At 38.6% G+C, this 21431-nt stretch overlaps 1 protein-coding gene across 1 annotated transcript in view; it reads left to right on the forward strand.

Annotated features, from left to right (window-relative positions):
• Window positions 1–1217: 1217 nt before the first annotated feature.
• Window positions 1218–21431, forward strand: part of STK3 (serine/threonine kinase 3) — a 130019-nt gene continuing 109805 nt past the window's right edge. Inside the window, exons 1-3 of the mRNA XM_060775654.2 lie at window positions 1218–1543; window positions 15719–15799; window positions 19460–19588. Of these exons, the coding sequence (XP_060631637.1) occupies window positions 1521–1543; window positions 15719–15799; window positions 19460–19588 (233 nt within the window). The 5' untranslated portion in view covers window positions 1218–1520. The remainder of the gene's footprint in view (window positions 1544–15718; window positions 15800–19459; window positions 19589–21431) is intronic.

Raw genomic sequence — 21431 nt, forward strand, 5'->3', positions numbered from 1 at the left:
TTGGGGTTGGTACCCATTGTTTAAGAAACAGGGCTTCTTAAACTTTTCCACCCGTTTTGGCCTGAAAACATTTTATGTGACCCCAGATATTGAAGAATAAAATAAGTATAAAAACCAAACATTTACTGAAAAGAAATCAGCATTTGCAAGGCTTGCTAAACAGTTTGAGCATCCCTCATCCTGAAATTATCTAAATGGGTGACAGAGTGCGTCTACACCGGGCATGGACAAACTTCATCCCTCCAGCTGTTCTGGACTACAACTCCCACTATTCCTAACAGCCTCAGGCCCCTTCCTTTTCACCCTCAGCCGCTTAAGCGGCTGAGGGTGAAAAGGAAAGGGCCTGACGCTGCTAGGAATTGTGGGAGTTGTAGTCCAGAACATCTGGAGGGATGAAGTTTGCCCATGCCTAGTCTACACTGTAGGATTAATTCAGTTTGATACCACTTTAATTGCTATGGCTCATTGCTATGGAATCCTGGGAGTTGTGGTTTGCATTATTTCTCAGAGAAGGCTGAACACCTGATAAAGCTACAGCTTTCAAGATTCCACAGTATTCAGCCATAGCAGTTGAAAGGGTGTCAAAGTGGATCAACTCTACAGTGTAGATGCATCCTAAAACAGTGACATCTTTGCATCTTTGTGTTATGATGGTTCAGTGTGCACAAAATTATTACAAAACATGGTATACAATAATCCTCAGGCGAGGTGTACCAGGTGTATATCAATCCAGGTGTATAAAAATCACTCTCCTAGGTTCCTGTAGGTTTTTTCGGGCTATAGGGCCATGTTCTAGAGGCATTTCTCCTGACGTTTCGCCTGCATCTATGGCAAGCATCCTCAGAGGTAGTGAGGTCTGTGGAAATAGGAAAATGGGTTTATATATCTGTGGAATGACCAGGGTGGGACAAAGGACTCTTGTCTGCTGGAGCTAGGTGTGAATGTTTCAGCTGACCACCTTCATTAGCATTTGAAGGCCTGGCTGAGCCTGGGGAAATGTTCTGTTGAGAGGTGTTAAGATGTGCCTGGTTGTTCCCTCTCTGCGGTTTTGCTGTTGAGTCCTGTTTTATGATGAGCAAAGACTACATTGCCCAGCATGCACCGTTCCCCATTGGGAGACCATATTGGCGCGGTGCATGATGGGCAAAAGAGCCCTTACGGCCCTCCGTCGATGACGTATTACGATGACGTAATCCCTCCCTTCTGGTCCCTCCTGGCCATTGAGTCCCTTCGTAGATTCACCGGGCCTGAAGCAACTTTCTCTTCCGCTTTCTGGCTTTCCGACTGGCTTTTGCGAGGGCCAATAGCCGTTAAGCAGAACCCCCTTGCAGCCAATAGGAAGGGTTGTGGGTGGGCCAACGCTTGAGTGGCAGAGGGGTTGCGATTGAAGTGCGGCTCCGGAAGAGGAGGGGGCGTTTTAAAGGGCCAGCAGCGGGCGAAAGTTGTGAGGAGAGTTTCTGAAGGGGATCCTTCCTCGGCCAGGCCCAGTCAGGGGGACCTGCGGAGCCGCTGGCGTCAGGATGGAGCAGGCCGCGCCGAAAAGGTAACAGCCAGCGGCCTCCCTTTCTCCCCGGGGAAGGGGAAGAGGCGGGCGGGTGGGGACGAGGCTTTCCTTGGGCGCCAGGAGGAAGGAAGCCGGGCTAGGCCGCACCGCAGCTCTGCTTTGATTCCCCCGGGAGGCCTTCTCCCTCCAGAGGCCTCGCTCTGGCCCTGTGTTGGAGGGACTTTGGGGTCACAAGGAGGCACCCCGCCATCTATAAACACATTCATTGAATTCAGTAGGAGCAGAAGGAGAGAGAACTTCAGTAAAGGGGGGGGGGGTGCCCTTTCACTTTAAATAATCAAAATCATAGTTTATTGTCCAAGACATTCATGGCCTGAATCACTGGGTTGTTGTAGGTTTTTTCGGGCTATATGGCCATGGTCTAGAGGCATTCTCTCCTGACGTTTCGCCTGCATCTATGGCAAGCATCCTCAGATGTAGTGAGGTCTGTTGGAATTGAGAAAAGGGATTTATATATCTGTGGAATGACCAGGGTGGGACAAAGGATTCTTGTCTGCTGGAGCTAGGTGTGAATGTTTCAAATGACCACCTGTTTCAAATAATCAAAATCATAGTTTATTGTCGAAGGCTTTCATGGCCTGAGTCACTGGGTTGTTGTAGGTTTTTTTGGGCTATATGGTCATGGTCTAGAGGCATTCTCTCCTGACGTTTCGCCTGCATCTATGGCAAGCATCCTCAGAAGTAGTGAGGTCTGTTGGAATTAAGAAAAAGGGTTTATATATCTGTGGAATGACCAGGGTGGGACAAAGGATTCTTGTCTGCTGGAGCTAGGTGTGAATGTTTCAAATGACCACCTTGACAGTGGCTTGACAGTGCCTAGAGCAGTATTTCTCAACCTGGGGGTCGGGACCCCTGAGGGGGTTGCTAAGGGATGTCAGAGGGGTCACCAAAGACCATCAGAAAACACAGTATTTTCTGATGGTCATGGAATTCCATGTGGGAAGTTTGAGCCAATTCTATCGTTGGTGGAGTTCAGAATGCTCTTTGATTGTAATAAACTATAAATCCCAGCAACTACAACTCCCAAAAGTCAAGGTCTATTTTCCCCAGGCTCCACCAGTGTTCACATTTGCGCATATTGAGTATTTGTGCCAAGTTTGGTCCAGATCCACCATTGCGTGAGGCCACAGTGCTCTCTGGATATAGGTGAACTACAACTCCCAAACTCATGGTCAATACCCACCAAACCCTTCCAGTGTTTTCCATTGGTCATGGGAGTTCTGTGTGGCAAATTAGGTTCAAATCCATCGCTGGCGGAGTTCAGAATGCTCTTTGATTGTAGGCGAACTATAAATCCCAGCAACCACAACTCCCAAATTACAAAATCAATCATCCCCCAACCCCACTTACATGTGGGTGCATTGGGTATTTGTGCCCAGTTTGGTCCAGTGAATGAAAATACATCTTGCATATCTAATATTTACATTATGATTTATAACAGCAGTAAAATGGCTGTTATGAAGTAGCAACGAAAACAATGTTATAGTTGGGGGTCACCACAACATGAGGGACTGTATTAAGGGGTCGCGGCATTAGGAAGGTTGAGAACCACTGGCCTAGAGCTTGACAGTGCCTAGAGCTTAGCCGGTATTGCACCACCTGACATCCGCCGAGAAGTAGCACCCAATAGTGAAAGGGCCAAGGCAGAGACATCTCCAGCTCATCCCCTGTTTGGGTATCAGCCAGCACGTCAATGACTTAAATCAAGACATAGTTTTCTTAGATCTACAGAGACACTCGCTGGAACACCTCAGCAAGCGAGAGTCCAAAAGTGGCAGGCCTAAACCCAGCACCTCAATCCATGGGTGATACCAGATGAGAGACTCCCCCCTGGGCACACAGAAGACTGGGCGACTTGGAAGGCGCTGAACAGACTGCGCTCTGGCACCACGAGATGCACCACGAGATGCAGAGCCAATCTTAAGAAATGGGACTACAGGGTGGAAACCACGGCATGCGAGTGCGGAGAAGAACAAACCACTGACCACCTGCTGCAATGCACCCTGAGCCCTGCCACATGCACAATGGAGGACCTCCTTGCGGCAACACCAGAGGCACTGCAAGTGGCCAGATACTGGTCAAAGGACATTTAATCAACTACCAAGTTTTTTGTTTTTTTTAATCTGCGTGTTTGTTTTGTTCTGTTAGAAATGTAATACAGTGGTATGGTTGCTGATGACACGATAGATAAATAAATAAATAATGCCTAGAGCAAACTTTTGTTGAGAGATGATTAGATGTCCTTGTTTGTTTCCTCTCTGTTGTTGTGCTGTTGTAATTTTAGAGTTTTTTTTAATACTGGTAGCCAGATTTTGTTCATTTTCATGGTTTCCTCCTTTCTGTTGAAATTGTCCACATGCTTGTGGATTTCAATGGCTTCTCTGTGTAGTCTGACATGGTGGTTGTGAGAGTGGTCCAGCACTTCTGTGTTCTCAAATAATATGCTGTGTCCAGGTTGGTTCATCAGGTGCTCTGCTATGGCTGACTTCTCTGGTTGAAGTAGTCTGCAGTGCCTTTCATGTTCCTTGATGCGTGTCTGGGCGCTGCATTTGGTGGTCCCTATGTAGATTTGTCCACAGCTGCATGGTATACGGTAGACTCCTGCAGAGGTGAGAGGATCATCTAACCACCTCTCAACAAAAGTTTGCTCTAGGCACTGTCAGGCCATTATATGCTAATCAAAGTGGTCAGTTGAAACATTCACACCTAGCTCCAGCAGACAAGAATCCTGTGTCTCACCCTGGTCATTCCACAGATATATAAACCCTTTTTCCTAGTTCCAACAGACCTCACTACCTCTGAGGATGCTTGCCACAGATGCAGGCGAAACGTCAGGAGGGAATGCCTCTAGACCATGGCCATATAGCCCGAAAAAACCTACAACAACCCAAAATCATAGTTCTTGGGGTCACAGTGAGGCATTCCACCATTTATAGGCATATGTACTAATTGGGTTTACAAAGAAAGATATGCTTAGATACAAGAAATAGTATGTTATTGTTATATTTGAAACATCAAATGTTTTATATCATTCGACAGGTTTTTTTTAACTTATGTAAACAACATAAAGGAACAAATCTTATATCTATTGTAAATAAACGTCAGTAAATAAATTTCAAATGGGAGCCATCAATCTCCTCTTAATTAACATAGTAATCAGCAAGACTGCTTATAACAAGGAATTGGAAAAGAGAAATAAATAAAGAAATAGAGGAGTGGTACAAGGAAGTGTGGAAATTAGCAATAAATGATAAGCTGACATGTATATTAAAAGTTAAAAGGAGGTATATGGAAACAAAGTGATTTTGATTATGTATGGAGGAAATGTATTGAAAAAGGATTTAAAAAGAAAGAGGGAAAGGCACCTCCACAAGAGGAACTGAAATTTAGGACAGATGATATGTAAAAGTTGTGGCTTGGGGTGGGTGGGGTGGGGAGGGGAGCACAGTGGTGAGAATAGATAATATGTATAAGCAGAAAAATAAAGGTAGATGCCAAAAGTTAAAGTATGGTAGGTTGTATTGAATAATATGAATCTGCTGTAAAATAATGTATAACAAATGTAAAATAAATAAATGAATAGATATGGGGCCACAAAGTGGAGTCCACGACATGCAAGTGTGGAGAAGAGCAGACCACGTATTACAATGCAGCCTGAGACCTACCACATGAACAGTGGAGGACCTTCTCACAGCCACACCAGAGGCAATCCAAGTGGCCAGATTCTGGTCAAAGGACATTTAGTATAATGCCAAGGGTTTTTTTTTAAGTGTTCTTTTTTAAATGCATTGCAACTGTACCCTTGGTTTGCTCCCGATACGATAAATAAAAATTATGGTCCAAAGACAAAAACAAAAACAAAAAAACACAGTAATCCAATATATTGACAGAATATGTCTAATGATTCAAATAGTCAGTTTAAGATATCTTGGAGGACCATTTGTTGCATACAAAGTTGTAGTAGTGTCAGAGAAGAGTTCTACGAGGTGACAAAGGTTACTACAAGGTATGCTGGGTAGTTCTACGAGGTGACAAAGGTTACTACAAGGTTGTTTCGGTGTTTGTAGTAGGAACACCTTCCTCAGGTCATTGATTCTTCTCTGTTCCTTTCAGTGGTATTCTAGTAGTAGTAAAGTCTCTGGCACTACATTTACATGTATAAAAAGGAACCTTAACATACATAATATATATATACCATAGCACCCCAGTTATTGCACAGTATCAAAATTAAATCAGTCAATGATCAATGCAAAATAACCAAAGCAATATTCATATGACTTACATTTCAGTAGGAAATCACTGGCTCTGCTTCAGGATATTCTATTATGAGCAAAGAGAGAGGCATAATTGCATTAGTTTCATTCACTTGGAATAATAATAATAATAGTTCTTGGGGTCACCGTGAGGCATCCCACCATTTACATATATATTTACTGATTGGGATTACAAAGAGAGAGAGAGAGAGAGGGAATTGGATTAGGTTCTTTCATTTGGGATTACAAAGCGAGAATAAGACAATTGGAGTAGTTTCATTCATTTGGAATAATAATAATAATAATAATAATAATAATAATAAGTTCTTGGGTTCACTATTTATAGAGATATTAAGTAATTGGGATTACAAAGAGAGAGAAAGAATTTGATTAGGTTCTGTCACTTGGAGTAATAATAATAATAGTTCTTGGGCTCACCATTTATAGACATATTCCTAATTGGCATTACAAAGAGATTACTAATTGGATTAGGTTCTTTCACTTGGAATAATAGCAACAATAAGAAGAGTTCTTGAGGTCACAGTGAGACACCGCCATTTATGGACATATTTATGAATCGGGATAACAAAGAAAGAGAATTTGATTAGGTTTTCCACTTGGAATAATAATAATAATAATAATAATAATAATAATAATAGTTCCTGGGGTCACAGTGAAGCGTCCCACCATTTATAGATAAATTTACTAATTGGGATTACAAAGAGAGATAGAAAGAGACTGAACTGTATTAGTTCTTTCACTTGAACTAACAACGGCAGTAAAAGTTCTTGAGGTCATAGTGAGACATCACCATTTGTGGACATATTTATGAACTGGGATTACAAAGAGAGAGAGAGAATTGGATTAGGTTCTTTCACTTGGGATTACAAAGTGAGAAAGAGACAGAATTGGATTAGTTCCACTCACTTTAGAATAATAATTGTGGTACTAGGGTTATGGGGCAGCTCACCATTTATAGACATATTTACTAATTGGGATTACAAAGAGGAAAAGAGAGAATTGGATTAGGTTCTTCCACTTGGAGTAATAATAATAATAGTTCTTGGGGTCACAGTGAGGCATACAACCATTTATAGGCATGTTCACTAATCAGGATTACAAAGAGAGATAGAGAGACACAGAACTGGATTAGGTTCTTTCACTTGGAATAATGATAATAATAATATTAATAATAATTTTGGGGTCACACTGAGGCATCCCACCATTTATAGATATATTCACTAATTGGGATTTTAAAATGACTGTGTGTGTGAGAGAATTGGATTAGGTTCTCTCACATAGAGTAATAATAATAATAATACTTGGGTCACAGTGAGACACCCCACCATTTAGAGACATATTTACTAATTAGGATTACAAAGAGAGAGAGTGCATTGGATTAGGTTCTTTCACTTGGAATAACAGCAGCAACAATAAAAATAAGCATAGTGAGACACTACCATTTATGGACGTATATACAAATTGGGATTACAAAGCGAGAGAGAGAGAGATAGATAGAATTGGATTAGTGGATTAGTTTCATTCACTTGAAATAATAATAATAGTTCTTGGGGTCATTTATGGACATATGTACTAATTGGGATTACCAAGAGAAAGGGAGACAGAATTGGATTAGATTCTTTCACTTGAAGTACAGTAGTAGTAGTAGTAGTAGTAATTATAATAATAATAGTTCTTGGGGGTCACAATGAGGCATCCCACCATTTATAGAGATATTTACTGATTAGGATTACAAAGAGAGAGAACTAGAATTGGATTAGGTTCTTTCACTTGGAATAATAATGATAATTCTTGGGGTCACAATGAGAAACCCCAACATTTATAGGCATATTTGCTGAATGGGATCAGAGAGACCCAAAAGAAAATGGGGCTGCATTTGCTAGAAATAAGAATTAGACCCTTTCACCTTTATACTAATAATAGTAGTAAATAACGGTAGCTATATTAATATTAGCAATACTGTACTAAAGATAGTGGTTATAATAATAATAGTTAAAATAATTATAATAATTATTATAATAATAGTTTTTTCTTATTCTTGCTAATCATGTGTGGGGCTGGTGTTGGGGTCGTAAGGAGACACCACAATTTATTTACTGAATGGGACCAGAAAGAGAGTGGATGACAGAATTGCAGAACAATGGGGCTGAATTTGACAGGGATTTAGGTCCTCTCACTTTGAATAATAATAAGTGTGGACACATTTACTAATGGAATCAGAGAGGGAGAGATAACTGGAGAAGAAGGGGCCTGTACTTGTCAGGTATAAGAATAGGGTCGTTTTGCTTTCATCATCATCAACAGTAATTTCTTACCTGCCTTTCTACATGTATGCAGGTGGGGAACAATAACATCAAAATATAGCATATTCCATCAGTTACAAACACACAACACATAACCCAGAATAAAGCATCAGGATTTTCAGTATCTATATAGGAATAAACAAAAGGGGCTGTTTCTCCTCCCTTGGGGCCACTGTGGCTTTTGGTTTTCCTTAGCCCAGGATTTCCAAACTCTGGTCTTCTAGGAGTTTGGGACTTTACCTCCCAAAATCCCTAGCCAGCTTGGCTAATATTCAGGAATTCTGGGAGATGATGTCCAAAACACTTGGAGGACCAAATCTTGAGAACCAGTGCCTATAGGTACATCTGCATTGTAGAATTAGTCCAATTGGACACTGCTATATCTGCCATGCCTCTGTGCTATGGAATAATGCGAATTGTAGTTTTTCATCGTCTTTAGCCTTCTCTGCCAAAGAGTGCTGTTGCTTCACCAAACTACAGCTCCTGGGATTCCATAGTATTGAGCCAAGGCAGTTAAAGTGGATATGGATTAATTCTACAGTGCAGATGCATCCGTTAATCAACTCATTTACCCAATAACTATTTGGCCCTGAATTAAGGTACAGTAGCCAAACCAATGATCAAAATGAGAACCTGCAGCATGATCTTTCCTCACTTAGTGATCCTGTGAAGAAGTCCTGAATGTGTAAATTTTTGAGGATATGCTATGCTTGCATGCACATGTACAACCCCCTCCTTCTGTCCCTTTTTCGTGTGAGAAAACTGCATTTCCTACTGATCCTCAAACCCACCCTTCATTCCTCAAGATATCTCTTCTTTCCATTCTTGTTTGCAATCCAGAATTGCCATTATGCTCTGGATTTGTGTGTGTCAACATTAATGTGATCAAGTACCGCTCACTCATGCAAGGCTATAGTAAGGATAGTGACATCTTATTTGCCATTCTCTAATTTTTCTTGGTTGTGGTATAAGAGTATGATTTGATAACAACACTGCCTTGGGTTAATGTATTGATTTTCTCTTGGCCTGTTCCACTGCTTAAACTCCACAGGGAGTTAAAAGACCCCCCACATAGGCCCATCTGTGATCTACATGAGAATGGGACAGAAAGTAATCTTTCCAGCACACATACCACCCACTTCAGACCTCCCTGCTGGATCTTCCCAAGAGATGGAGAGAATGAATTTTCCTGAAAGTGCCTCAGAAGGAGGCCTACTGAAGCATCTGACCTCTGTCACGTGAAAGGATATGGGAACCTCTGTTTCTGGCATTACCACAATTATTTCTAGAAGGACATATATAAAGTGGACACAAGTATATTCTGGTTTTTATTAAAGCACGGTTTAGGTCAAATGATGTTGTTGCTTGCTTTCATTTACCTTTTTATAATGGCTGCAGAAGAGATCAGCTTGGTTGTGGCTGACAAAACCTGTGAGCGATTGGATTTTAAAAAATCTTGAGAACTCACAATGTATTGACATTTTTGGGTTGATACATTGTAAGAGATGAATACAGCATTTATTGTTATTCTGATATAGGAACACCCTTACTGTCTCTTCACTCATCCTTTGGGTGGGAGAGATAACACTGACATATCTTAAGCTTCCATATTGTTCCTTTAACCGTGTAGTATAAGTTCCTGAAACCATTTGCAATAAGCAACCAAATGCTAATTCTGTGGTGTGCTCGTGATACATCATCTAATTCTCTGTGTTCCCTAGTTCCCATAAAGCATGCTATGGTTGAGTGTATTTGAGATTTCGTGGTTTTTGACATGTAAGTTTTGTTTCACTTTTATTCAAGTTTTGTATAACAGACATAGAAGACTCGATTCAGTAGAAAACTGCCCAATGCACATGAAGAACATAGGATGTTGTCTTAGAACAGGTCCATGTAGCCATGGGTGGGAATCATGTGACTCTCCGCATGCTACCAGACGATAACTTCCAGAATTCTTCACTGTCGACTGTCCTTGCTAGGGTATTGGAATTAGCAGTCCAGCAACATCTGGAAGGCTATATGATTCACACCCTGTTCTATCTTAGTATTGTCTGTTGTGACTCCCAGGGTTTCTGTTCTCAGGTAGAGGTCTTCCCCAATATTTCCCTTTCCTATTTTAATTAGCAATGTCAGGGATTCAACTTAGGACCTTTTACCTGCAAAGCATATATTCTGTCATGGGGATATAGTTCCTTGCCAAACAACACCTGCCAATTAAAACACAATATGAAGTAGTGATGCATGTTTCATCTATGCATGTTCATGTTCATGAAATCTACATTGCAGCCATAGCAAGATGTATTCATAAGCTGCCAGTACTTCTGACATCATTGTGGGAAGACTGGGACTACGTGCAGACATTTGACTTAATGAGACAGAACTGCGGAAATTAGAAAATGTATATAAATAAATTGGAAACTGCTGCAAATTCTGGTTATTTGCATAAGCTTATTCTGTTTATATTCACATAGATTCAAACTAGTTGTTGCCAGGAGTAAATCTAATGAAATTAATAGCACTTGGTTTAGGCATAACTTAAGTATCATTAATTTCAGTAAGTGTGGTTCCAGGGTTTTACAGAAATGAGAGTTTTTATAGGACAAAGGAAATTGGTGTGACAGAAATGGCAGAGTAATGGAGAAGAAGATAGGTAGGAGAATATTTGCACAAACTTCTTCCCCGCCAGTAATGATTGGATGCTTGGGGTATTTGAGTTGTAATGGACTTAAGATGTAAAGAAGATTTCTAAAATCAGATGCCTATTCTGGTCCAGAGTTAGACAACAAACTTCTCTATATATTTTCACTGCAAATCATTAATATTGGTCTCGCCAGCTGAAGCACTGGGTTGCTTATTTCTGTTTAATTGGACTAGGTTTACAAAGAGTTTGATCCAGTCTACTGTATGTTAAGCATGTTTTAGTTCCACTGAAGTCAGTGGGAGTTAAATTAGTTATGTAACTTGTCCTGCTGATCATAGTGGAACTAAAGGACAACTAACTCAAAAGAGTGCAACAGCAGATTTAAACCAAATGTATGAAATGCCTCAAGATAATTCATGAAGACAGGCATCTGATGAAAGTATAATGCTCAAATGGCTTTTGTCTTGCAGTCTTTCTAATACCCAGCTGTTTAGCTGTGTAGAATTATAGACACACAGAGTTGGAAGAGATCACAAAGGCTATCCATTCCAACCCCCTACCATGTAGGAGCACATAGTCAAAGCACCTGGACAGATGGCCATCCAGTGTAGATGAGCTTGCTTTACTACAAGTGAAATATAAGTAGAAATCTCCCAATAGCTAGTAGAAAGTTTTACATTCTCCACCAAATAGTAAGATTGTATGTGTGTGCAACTAATTTGTAGACTATGAATATGGAGCACAATTGTAAGAAAGGCAGATGTTAAAAATAAACATAACCAATATATCATTTTAAATGATTTACAACCAGCTTTACATTGCAATGTTCATTTCCTTGCATCATAACTTGTTTTTACTAATTAATATAAATGAGGATTGTATTTTAAGACACTGTGCATAGATTATAATGCATTAAATAGCGATGGTAAATGAAGTTGAATGATTAAAATAACCACTACCATTTGTGGTAGAGTTATAAGAATTGATAACGGCAATTGACATTTAGGTTTTGAGGGTTCCCCTTAAAAAACATTTTTCAATAGTATCATTACTGTTATTTCAAATTAAAACGTGCATTCATAACTGCCAAGAGATTTCATAGTTCATTTTTCCTTTCCCGCAAAATGTATATAAAATTGGATGTAACTATTTTTTTTTTCATTTAGGCTTTTTAAACATGAGAACTGCCAACATTTTCCATATATATTCTCTTCTGTTCCTATGTTTTTAAATTAAGGAAGCTGTTTGTTTTTACATGTGGTTATAAATATTCAAGTATTCATAAGCAATTTGTTCCCTTGTAGAGGAGTTGTTTTAACTCTATTTTTTTTGGGTTATTTGCCACTTTTGAGGAATGCCACTTTTAATTTAAAATGAAATGGGCCTGATAAATGTCTGCAACAAATCATTGTTAACAAGCAAAGAGACAGCAGGGCAATTAATTGAAGTTTCCTGGGTTCATTTTGAAATGAAATACAGTTGCATCTTGGCATGTAGGATATTTTAAGAACTCCTATCTTGGTTTGCTTACTTTCAGGTTCATTATACTACACAATGTGGCCAAAGCAGATTCAGGAGATTACATGTACAAAAAGATTTGTTTAAAAAATCATTTGTCAAATATAAGCATATGGGATTGGATTGTAGGTTCAGGTACAGTGCAGAATTGATCCTAGGGCAATACACTTTTGGCGAGCCAGAGATTGGTGGAAAAATTGGGCATTATTGTATATTATTGAACAAGGTTCCCTGCAGCTCTGTGTTTCCATATGAAGTGACCCATGAATATTGTAATTACAGATAATAATCACCTTGTGTAAATTGTTTGAATTTTCATTTGCTAGTTCCTAAGAAATGTGCGGTCTCAGTGGCTTCTATTTGTTGGATAACTTAAGACACTTAAATTGGCACAATCCTGTACAGTTCTTGGAATGTGGTTCTTTTCCAATAACTTTGAGATTGATAAATCATGCAGACTTCTCAAGTCAACACTCTGTGGCAGATGAAGGATTTTGACCTAAAAATTCCATACCATGAGCAAGAGTCACTTAACATATGATTTTCATTCTTTTAAGATTTTCAACATATAGGAGAAAAAAGGATGACCCAAGCAGTTACTGTCAGGCCAGCCTCATATCGATTCCAGGCAAGATTCTGGAAAAGATCATTAAGGAAGTGGTCTGCAAACACTTACAAATGAACATGGTCATTGCTAATAGTCAACATGGATTTATCAAAAGCAAGTCATGCCAGACTAATCTGATCTCCTTTTTCGATAAGAGTTACAGGCTGGGTAGATGCAGGGAATGCTGTGAATGTGGTGTATCTGGATTTCAGTATGGCCTTCGACAAGTCCCCCATGACCTTCTGGCAAACAAACTAGTCAAATGTGGGCTAGGTAAAACTACAGTTAGGTGGATCTATAATTAGTTAAGTGAACGAATCAGAAGGGTGCTCACCAATGGTTCCTCTTCATTCCGGAAAGAAGTGGTGAGTGGAATGCCATAAGCAGGGTTCTGTCCTGGGCCCGGTTCTGTTCAACATCTTTATTAATTACTTAGATGAAGGGTTAGAAGGCATGATCATCAAGTTTGCAGACGACACCAAATTGGGATAGCCAATACTCCAGAAGACAGGAGCAGAATTCAAAACAGTTTTGACAGATTAGAGAGATGGACCAAAACTAATAAAATGAAGTTCAGCATGGACAAATGCAGTGTAGATGGGGCCTAAGGCTAGGTAGAGGTTAATTTGAGGGTTGTCCTGTCAGCCAGGGCAATATGTTATAGGAGGATGAGGAAGAGAGGGTTTCTTTGCTTGTTGCCCATGTTGCTGTTAGTGCCAGTGCAAAAAAGCTGTAAGTGTTTCCTAACATTTGGGGCCTACTTGGTTTTGTTTTTAATTATTTAAATTTGTTCTAAAAACTTGTTAACTTGTTGAATAAGTTCTTCCAGACTTTTAAATTTATGTTTATTGTTTATATTGTTTAAAATTGGTGGTTGGTTTTTTATTTTACACTGTCCTGAGATATGTTGGGTGAGATATAAATAAATAAGATTACAGGCTGAAATTCACAGTATCCAGTTACATTTTTCTTCTTATTCTTTCAGAAAAGAGATTGTATTTAGGTTCCAGTCAGGCTAATGAAATATATTTGATTGGTTGTCTTTTAGGGCCCTTCCAGACAGGCCTTATATCCCAGGATCTGATCCCAGGTTTTCTGTTTATCCTAGTTTATTTGGCAGTGCGGACTCATATAATCCAATCAGATTCTGGGATATAGGGCCTGTCAGATTCTGGGATATAGGGCCTGTCTGGAAGGGCCTTTGGATAAATCTCCATCTCTCAGTCACAAACAATACTGTAGCCACAGTACCATTGAAAATATACTAAAAAGAGAATGTAAGCAAGTCTAAAATTCAGAAGCTTTCATCTGTTGCCTTTTCTTGCCGATAGACTGTATGTAGCCCTCTTAGGTACAGCATACCTTGGGAGAAGCATAACTGATTTTAAATGAGTTATAAACTGTTATTCCAGAATATGTTAATTCCAAATGGTAACTGAAACAACTGGCAAATGCTATTGTTTTGTTGCTTACATTTTTGCAGCCTAGGGAAAGAAATATTATGTGTTTAAGGAGACATCCCTGAACATAAAGGGAAAATTATAGCTTGCATAACCAGTGGTGACCGAGAGAGTTACTTGGCCAATGTGGTATTTTATGAATCTATAATCTTCTGACATACCCTCTTATCTCACAACATTGCATTCTGTGTTGGTAAGACTTGTCAAAGTTGGCTTTTGCTTCATCAAAATCAGCAGTCTCCCTTTGGCAATCTTCATTTTTTTTTGTTAGAATAACTTCTACCATAATTTTTTTCAATTATCATTTTCAAGCAGTTCAGCTTCCTGATTTCATTAGGTAACGTGTAGCAGAGCATGAAGATATTTGTGTTTTTGGTTTAGTGGTAAACATGTGTGGAAGGGAAGTGATACCAGTGGGACAGTTGTTGTTCTACCTGTAGCTTTCTGGATTGTTTGCAGTTCTTCACTGTGTGGATAAAAACTGCATGGTTTGAAAATATACCATGTTTATACTTGAATATGCTAGTGGCATTAATGTATGCGAACTTGATTTTTTAATATATGAAAAATTACATACATGATTATCTATAGAATCCTGAGCCTCCAGGTTCAATGCTGAGTTCAGAAATATCCCCAAACTGTGGACCTGTGTCTTCAGGGGGAGCATAACCCCATCTAGCACAGGCTGGATCTCTATTCCCTGATCTGCCTTCTGATTAACCAGAGGTACATTTGTCTTGTCTGCATTACATTTTAATTTGTTTGCCTTCATCCAGTCCATTACTGATGACACTGGGTTGGGACCAGGATAACTTCTATCAACAATAACTTAATTTAGTCATTTATGGTGATATATTAAATTACTTGATTTCATTTATGAAACAGTAACAACCTGAATGAAAAAGAAAATAGCCCACCGGTTCCTCCTATTATTCAATGTGATGAATGACTGGATGCTTTCAGATCATTATGGGAGTAGAGTTGAAAGGCATCAAGGCATGTTGTGATTCACAGGCCTCCTAACTGTATATGTTTATTTCTTCCTGTGGAAACTTTGTTTACCATTGTGCTTTGTCTTTTAACTTACATTAATTGCCAAATAACTTTTATTCACTGACATTTTTATTGGCTTAGTTATGTTAGTGGAATTAAGCATGTGTTGTTGCTAATTCCTGCCAAGTCGACTTATGGTGACCATTCGAATGAGAGACAAACATATGCAAGAGGTTTTAATTTGTTTGTTCTATGCTTAACTCAAGGATATCTAGCAATATTAAATTAGATGAAAATTAGAAAAGAAATACATTTGCAAAATAATAAAGGTTGAATAATTCAATTTTTGTATTAACAGCAAGCTAAAAAAGCTAAGTGAAGACAGCTTAACTAAGCAACCTGAAGAAGTTTTTGATGTCTTGGAGAAGCTTGGTGAAGGGTATGTATAACTCTTTTTATCTAGGGAAAATGGGGTAACTGGAAAGACTCAAAACAAATTTCACAGGAGAAGAATAACAAAACAACCTTGAGTTGGAAAATGATTCTCCTTTTGGATTACTTCCCTTATGCCATTACCTGAGTTATCCAAGATGTTGGGGCTGTGAAGAAAATGATAAGTTGCTAATGCCTGTTTAACAAGGTCCTCATGGTTGTTGTGAACCTACAAGTCATTTCTAGCTTACAGGAACCATAAGGAAAATTTATCATGGAGTTTTCTTTGCAAGATTTGTTCAGAGGAAGTTTGCTTTTGCTTTTGATCTGAGGCTGGAATTGTATGATTTGTTCAAGGTCACCCAGTAGGTTTTCAGTATGTTCAGTAGGTTGAAGACCAGCCTCAAACGCTGGTCTTCAGCCATTGCTCAAACCACTACACCATGTTGGCTCTGATGGTCATGAAAAAGCCTGGTATGTGTGGTGTGTGAAAGAGAGATCTTGAGTGGAGAAAGAGCTAGTTAATGTATCCCATGACAAGATGTTTTTATTTCTCACATTGTTTCTTCTTCCCATTTCAGATGCTTTTTTCTTTGAAAGATTACAAACAAGTGTTTGTCTCTGAGGTCAAGCGCAGATGCAATTATGTTTGAATGTGTTCCTGTGGGACTGCTTGCACTCCAAAATAACTAAAACTTCTCACAGAGCAAGGAATTATGTTACTTCCCATAAGATTTCACAGAATCTGGCTTCACTTGCAGCAGCTCCCTATAGAATAATACTTAGATGTTAGATAACAGTATGCATGCCATTGCATGTAATGAGGGCACCCTAAATGGTATCAGATAAAAGGCAAAACTAACAAATGTTTTCATCTTTATGAATGCAGTATTTGAGTTTTGATTGGAAATGTTAACTCAAATCCAAAGGAGCATAATTAATGTTGTTTTAAAATTACCTAGCTTTGCAATGTTGTGCAGTGATTAAGTCATAACTTTCTTATAGCCAGACAGATTCTTCTCAGTTCACATTTTTTCCATTGTATAGAATCTTTAACTTTTCTAATAAAATAACCAGAATTTACAAAAAGTGTTAGATACACTGTTGTTGTTGGTTTTTTTTTAATAAAAAAACCCACTCTAAATTATGTCTACAATCTGATCTGAGTCTTCATGTGGAGAGAAAAAGCAGGGTAGAAATAAACATAATAATAGTAATACTGTTTTTTCTTTTCTAGAAATCCTTTTTTGTGTTTAAGCTCTGAGGCTAAGTTCTACTGCTAACACAGGAATTCCAAAACTGGCAGGCCTATTATCCTGTAGATTAACCAATGGGAAGCTCTTTGTGGTTGTCACTGCTTGCAGTATCTTGTAGAATGTATTGAGATGCTGCTATGTATTGAAAGCCAATGTGGTGTAGTGGTTTGAGTCTTTGGAAACCAGGATACTAATCTCCACTCGGATATGGAAACCCACCACATGAACTTGGGCAAGTTACACATTTTCAGCCTCATTAGCAATCCCATGTACGCTTTCAATGGAAATCTATCACAGGATTCAAAGGGATTCCCTTTAAATTTTGTAATAGATTTTCCTTGAAGACACAATATGTAACAATTGAGTACTGCCTGAAGAAGTTTTAAAATGGTGGTGACTGGCCTTGCCCCCCCTTGCTCTCTCATTTTGGCTTCAGCTCTGCAAAAGTGCCTGGTTTTTAACATGTTTTTCAATTTAGGTGGGTTCTTCCCAGTTTCACTTTAAAATTTCAGTTATGACTGGTTCGGTAACATAGTCCCATCTTTGAGAAATACATTTTTTTTTTGCTAAAGCAACAATTGTTAACATCTTCCTTTGAGCAAAAATACCCAAACAAAATCAAAACTTGTTGCATTTGTGGGAAAAGGGATAGTCTTGATATCGAAAAAGTTTCAAAGTCAAGACTTTTAAGAATAAAGATATTTGACAGCAGTTTTTAATTCTGCCTATCCTTATTATTGTTGACAGCTATTCAGCCATTTTGGATATACTTGGATGGAGGAAGCTTCCATTTACATGAAGTTATTTTGTGGTACATGTTCTGTGCATATCTATTTCAGTGTAACTGGAGTTAATATTTGGTGGGACTTCCAGGAAAAACTGTAATCTTACGTTCATTTAGTTAGGAAGAGCCCTCACATAATTGTGAGGCTTTTTTTTTTTTTGCATAGCCATATGTAGGATTATATTGTGCTAATGTATGCTTGCATTTGTATTCAAGGAAATAAGGCTGACAGATTTTTCTGGAGCTTGTTCCCAGCTACCTGGGCATGAGAATGTAGCACATACTGTACTGTACTTACAGTAGCTATGTGATAGATCACAATTTAAAAAGGACTCATAATACTAAAACTTTAGAATAAAGAAGAAGCCAATAACATCCCATTTATTTGCCTGTAATGAACCAGATCTCTGAAGCAAGGGCAGCCTGTGAATCTGTCACTGCAGGAGTTGCTAATCAACTATGTGTTGATTTCACTTGTCTTATTGTTATACAAGGGGCTGCTGATAAGTCTCTGGCTTTGTGTTCATGTTTTGTTTCGATGGTAATGAATGTTACATCACACGAAAGACCTGTGTGTCTCATATACGTTTGCAAAATTTTGTGTTTGTAGCTTATGGCAACATTGATCTAGTCGCGCGGGAAAAACAAAATGGTGGAGTCTAAGGCTATATTAACAGCAAATGAGAGCATATGAGTGATAAAATTCTTGTTTCTGCAAGGAAAGTCCGCAAAGGATATTCATGGTGATGTGTCGCAGACACTGGGGGATCAATGCCCTTCATATTCTATAGTTAAGAACAGGGTTGCCAAATTTAAAATGGGCCACTTCACACTGATGATGAGGAACGTCCTGGATGACCGAGAGTGGTTGTTGTTCCAGAGATTGTCAGTGCTGTGCACAACCTCATACTGGAGAATCGGTGAATCAGCAGATTATTTGTGGGCATGAAAAGAAACCAGTAGTTAGCAATGTCGTGGATAGGGACTCTAGATATTGTTGGTCTACAACTTCCATACTCCCTTGACATTGGCTACATAGGATAGAGCTTGCAGGAATTAAAGTCTGAACTTGCTGACCAAAAAGTCAGCAGTTTGAATCTGGGGAGTGGGGTGAGTTCCCGCTGTTAGCCCCAGCTTCTGCCAATCTAGCAGATAGAAAACATGCAAATGTGAGTAGATCATTAGGTACTGCTTCGGCGGGAAGATAACGACACTCCATGAGGTCACGTTGGCCACATGGCCTTGGAGGTGTCTGTGGACAATGCTAGCTCTTTGGCTTAGAAATGGAGATGAGTACCACCTCCCAGAATCGAACACAAGACTTAATGTTAAGGAGAAACTTTTACTTTTACCTACAACATATAAAATGTCATATTTCCCCACCTTTGCTGTAATGTAAAATAAAATATATGTATCCCTACAGTCTTTATTTGTGGTGTGGAAACACATTTGAATGTGGTATATACTCCTTTTTTGTAGAGGCGTGATGCTACTCATGTTTTGTAATATTGCAGAAAAAATCTGAGTGCAGTGATGAATCTTATTATTACATTGTGCAGTAAATGGTTTGAATTAATATATCAAACAGGTAATTAAAATATTGAATTACTATTGCTTTCTTTTCTAGGTCTTATGGCAGTGTATTTAAAGCCATTCATAAAGAATCAGGGCAAGTAGTGGCAATTAAGCAAGTCCCTGTTGAATCTGATCTACAGGAAATAATTAAAGAAATTTCTATAATGCAGCAGTGTGACAGGTATGGATGATACAAAGTTTGAGAATTCTGCCATCTATGACAAAATGCCTAAACATCTTTTATTTAATAGTATAATTTTTAGTCAATTGACAATTACAAGCAAAGGTTGAAAGTATCTTTAAAAATTTGACTGATTAGTTACTGAAAAAGTAAATGTTTGGTTTTGATTAATTCTTGTCTTCCTCCTTGCGTGGTTGTTGGCTATGAACGTGGTTGGATGAAAAATAGAGTAAAATGGAGGAAATGGAGGCACATTCTTCAAACAAATCTTTCTTGCTCCTTTTGAATCTTTATATGCCATGATACTTTCTCATGTGAGAACCTGGTCCATTTGTTTCATGGCAAAGCATCATAATCATCTTAATCCTCTTCCTATTGTTTCTGTCTCACTTTCTTCTCTTAAAAGAGTCTCGAGGTGGATCTACACTGCCATATACTCCAGTTTCTGAATCCAGATTGTCTGATTTGAATTGGATTATATGGCAGTGTGTAAAATCCAGTTCAAAGCAGCATCTGGGATGATATGCTGGATTCTATGGCAGTGTAGATCTAGTCTCAAAGTGGGTAGGTGGGTGGGTGGGTGGTGGATATAACTGTTGAAAGTATTGTGAAGTAAATAATGAAATTAAATAACTAGTATAAACAGTGAGTGTGCCTTATACAAAATGGGTGCCATGTGGAAGTTTATACACGGGGTGACCAATATCAAGTCCCACTACCTCTTTCTAGCCCATAACTTTTTTGTGGTTTTGGAGATTAAATTTAAGCAGATTGTTGTTTGTGGCAGATGGATTTCCTTAGACTGAAACATAGCTGAACTGAGATAATATTCTATTGTCAAATGTTTATTGTTTATTTCAAAGACATTTTATGCCCTGCCTTATCTCATAGGTTGGGAGCAGACTATTCATTTATTTAATTAGGAGATATATATATATATATATATATATATAGTGCTTGCTTTCTCCTTTACTTTGAGAGGATGAGAGAACCAAAATGTCAAAAGGCAGAAATTCTTTTAGACCATAGGAGTTATTTGCATGTGTGTAAAAGAGAGAATGAACATAGGAAGAAGATTTATAAGTGTTTTTTGAAATTACTTGTAATAGGAATTGGAGATGGTGAAGTACAGGGGATTAAGTGAGGTTTATTTCAGTGTCAAAGGTTGACAGTAATGGATAGATGTTTAACAAAGATACGGGTGTGCCCTTAGTAAAATATTGGTGAATCACTCCCTTGTAAAACATTTGTGAGCAGAAAAAACTCCCTTTCTTCTGAGGCTTGTTTCATATCAGTTAGGATCTTTATGGACAAACTACAAATGCCACAAAACACACAATAGTTAAAGTAAGACTAACAGAATCCAAATCAGAGGATTACACGAATGCTACTTGGCTCTAAATATTCCAATATTATATATACTTCGGCAGGCTTCTAATCATTCTTTTTATTGCAGATTGTTAATCTTTAGTGTAAGGTCTTCAGAATTTGTTATGGAGATAGTCCCAAAATATTGTATCCTAGTAATAACATAGTTGTAGGGGACAAAGTTTAAAGTCAACCCTATCTATCTGATAAGGATGAAATGAATTTTATGATGCATTTATTCAGGTGTGAGTTGGATGCTCACTGAGCAGTTCTTGCGATGGGCTGTTTACATTGTTGTGCTGCAGTGGTAGCCGTACTTATGCTTAACTCAGTAGTGGAAGATCAAAGTTAACACAAAACTTTGGAGGGAGTTAGGAGAAAAAGAACTCTTTAACCTGAAATGACTTTAGAGCCTTGGTGCCATTATTTTATACTTTGCCTCTTTGCTTTAAACATATCTAATCACCGCAGATGT

Source organism: Anolis sagrei, chromosome 4 (genome assembly GCF_037176765.1).
Source record: "Anolis sagrei isolate rAnoSag1 chromosome 4, rAnoSag1.mat, whole genome shotgun sequence".
Lineage (NCBI taxonomy): Eukaryota > Metazoa > Chordata > Lepidosauria > Squamata > Dactyloidae > Anolis > Anolis sagrei.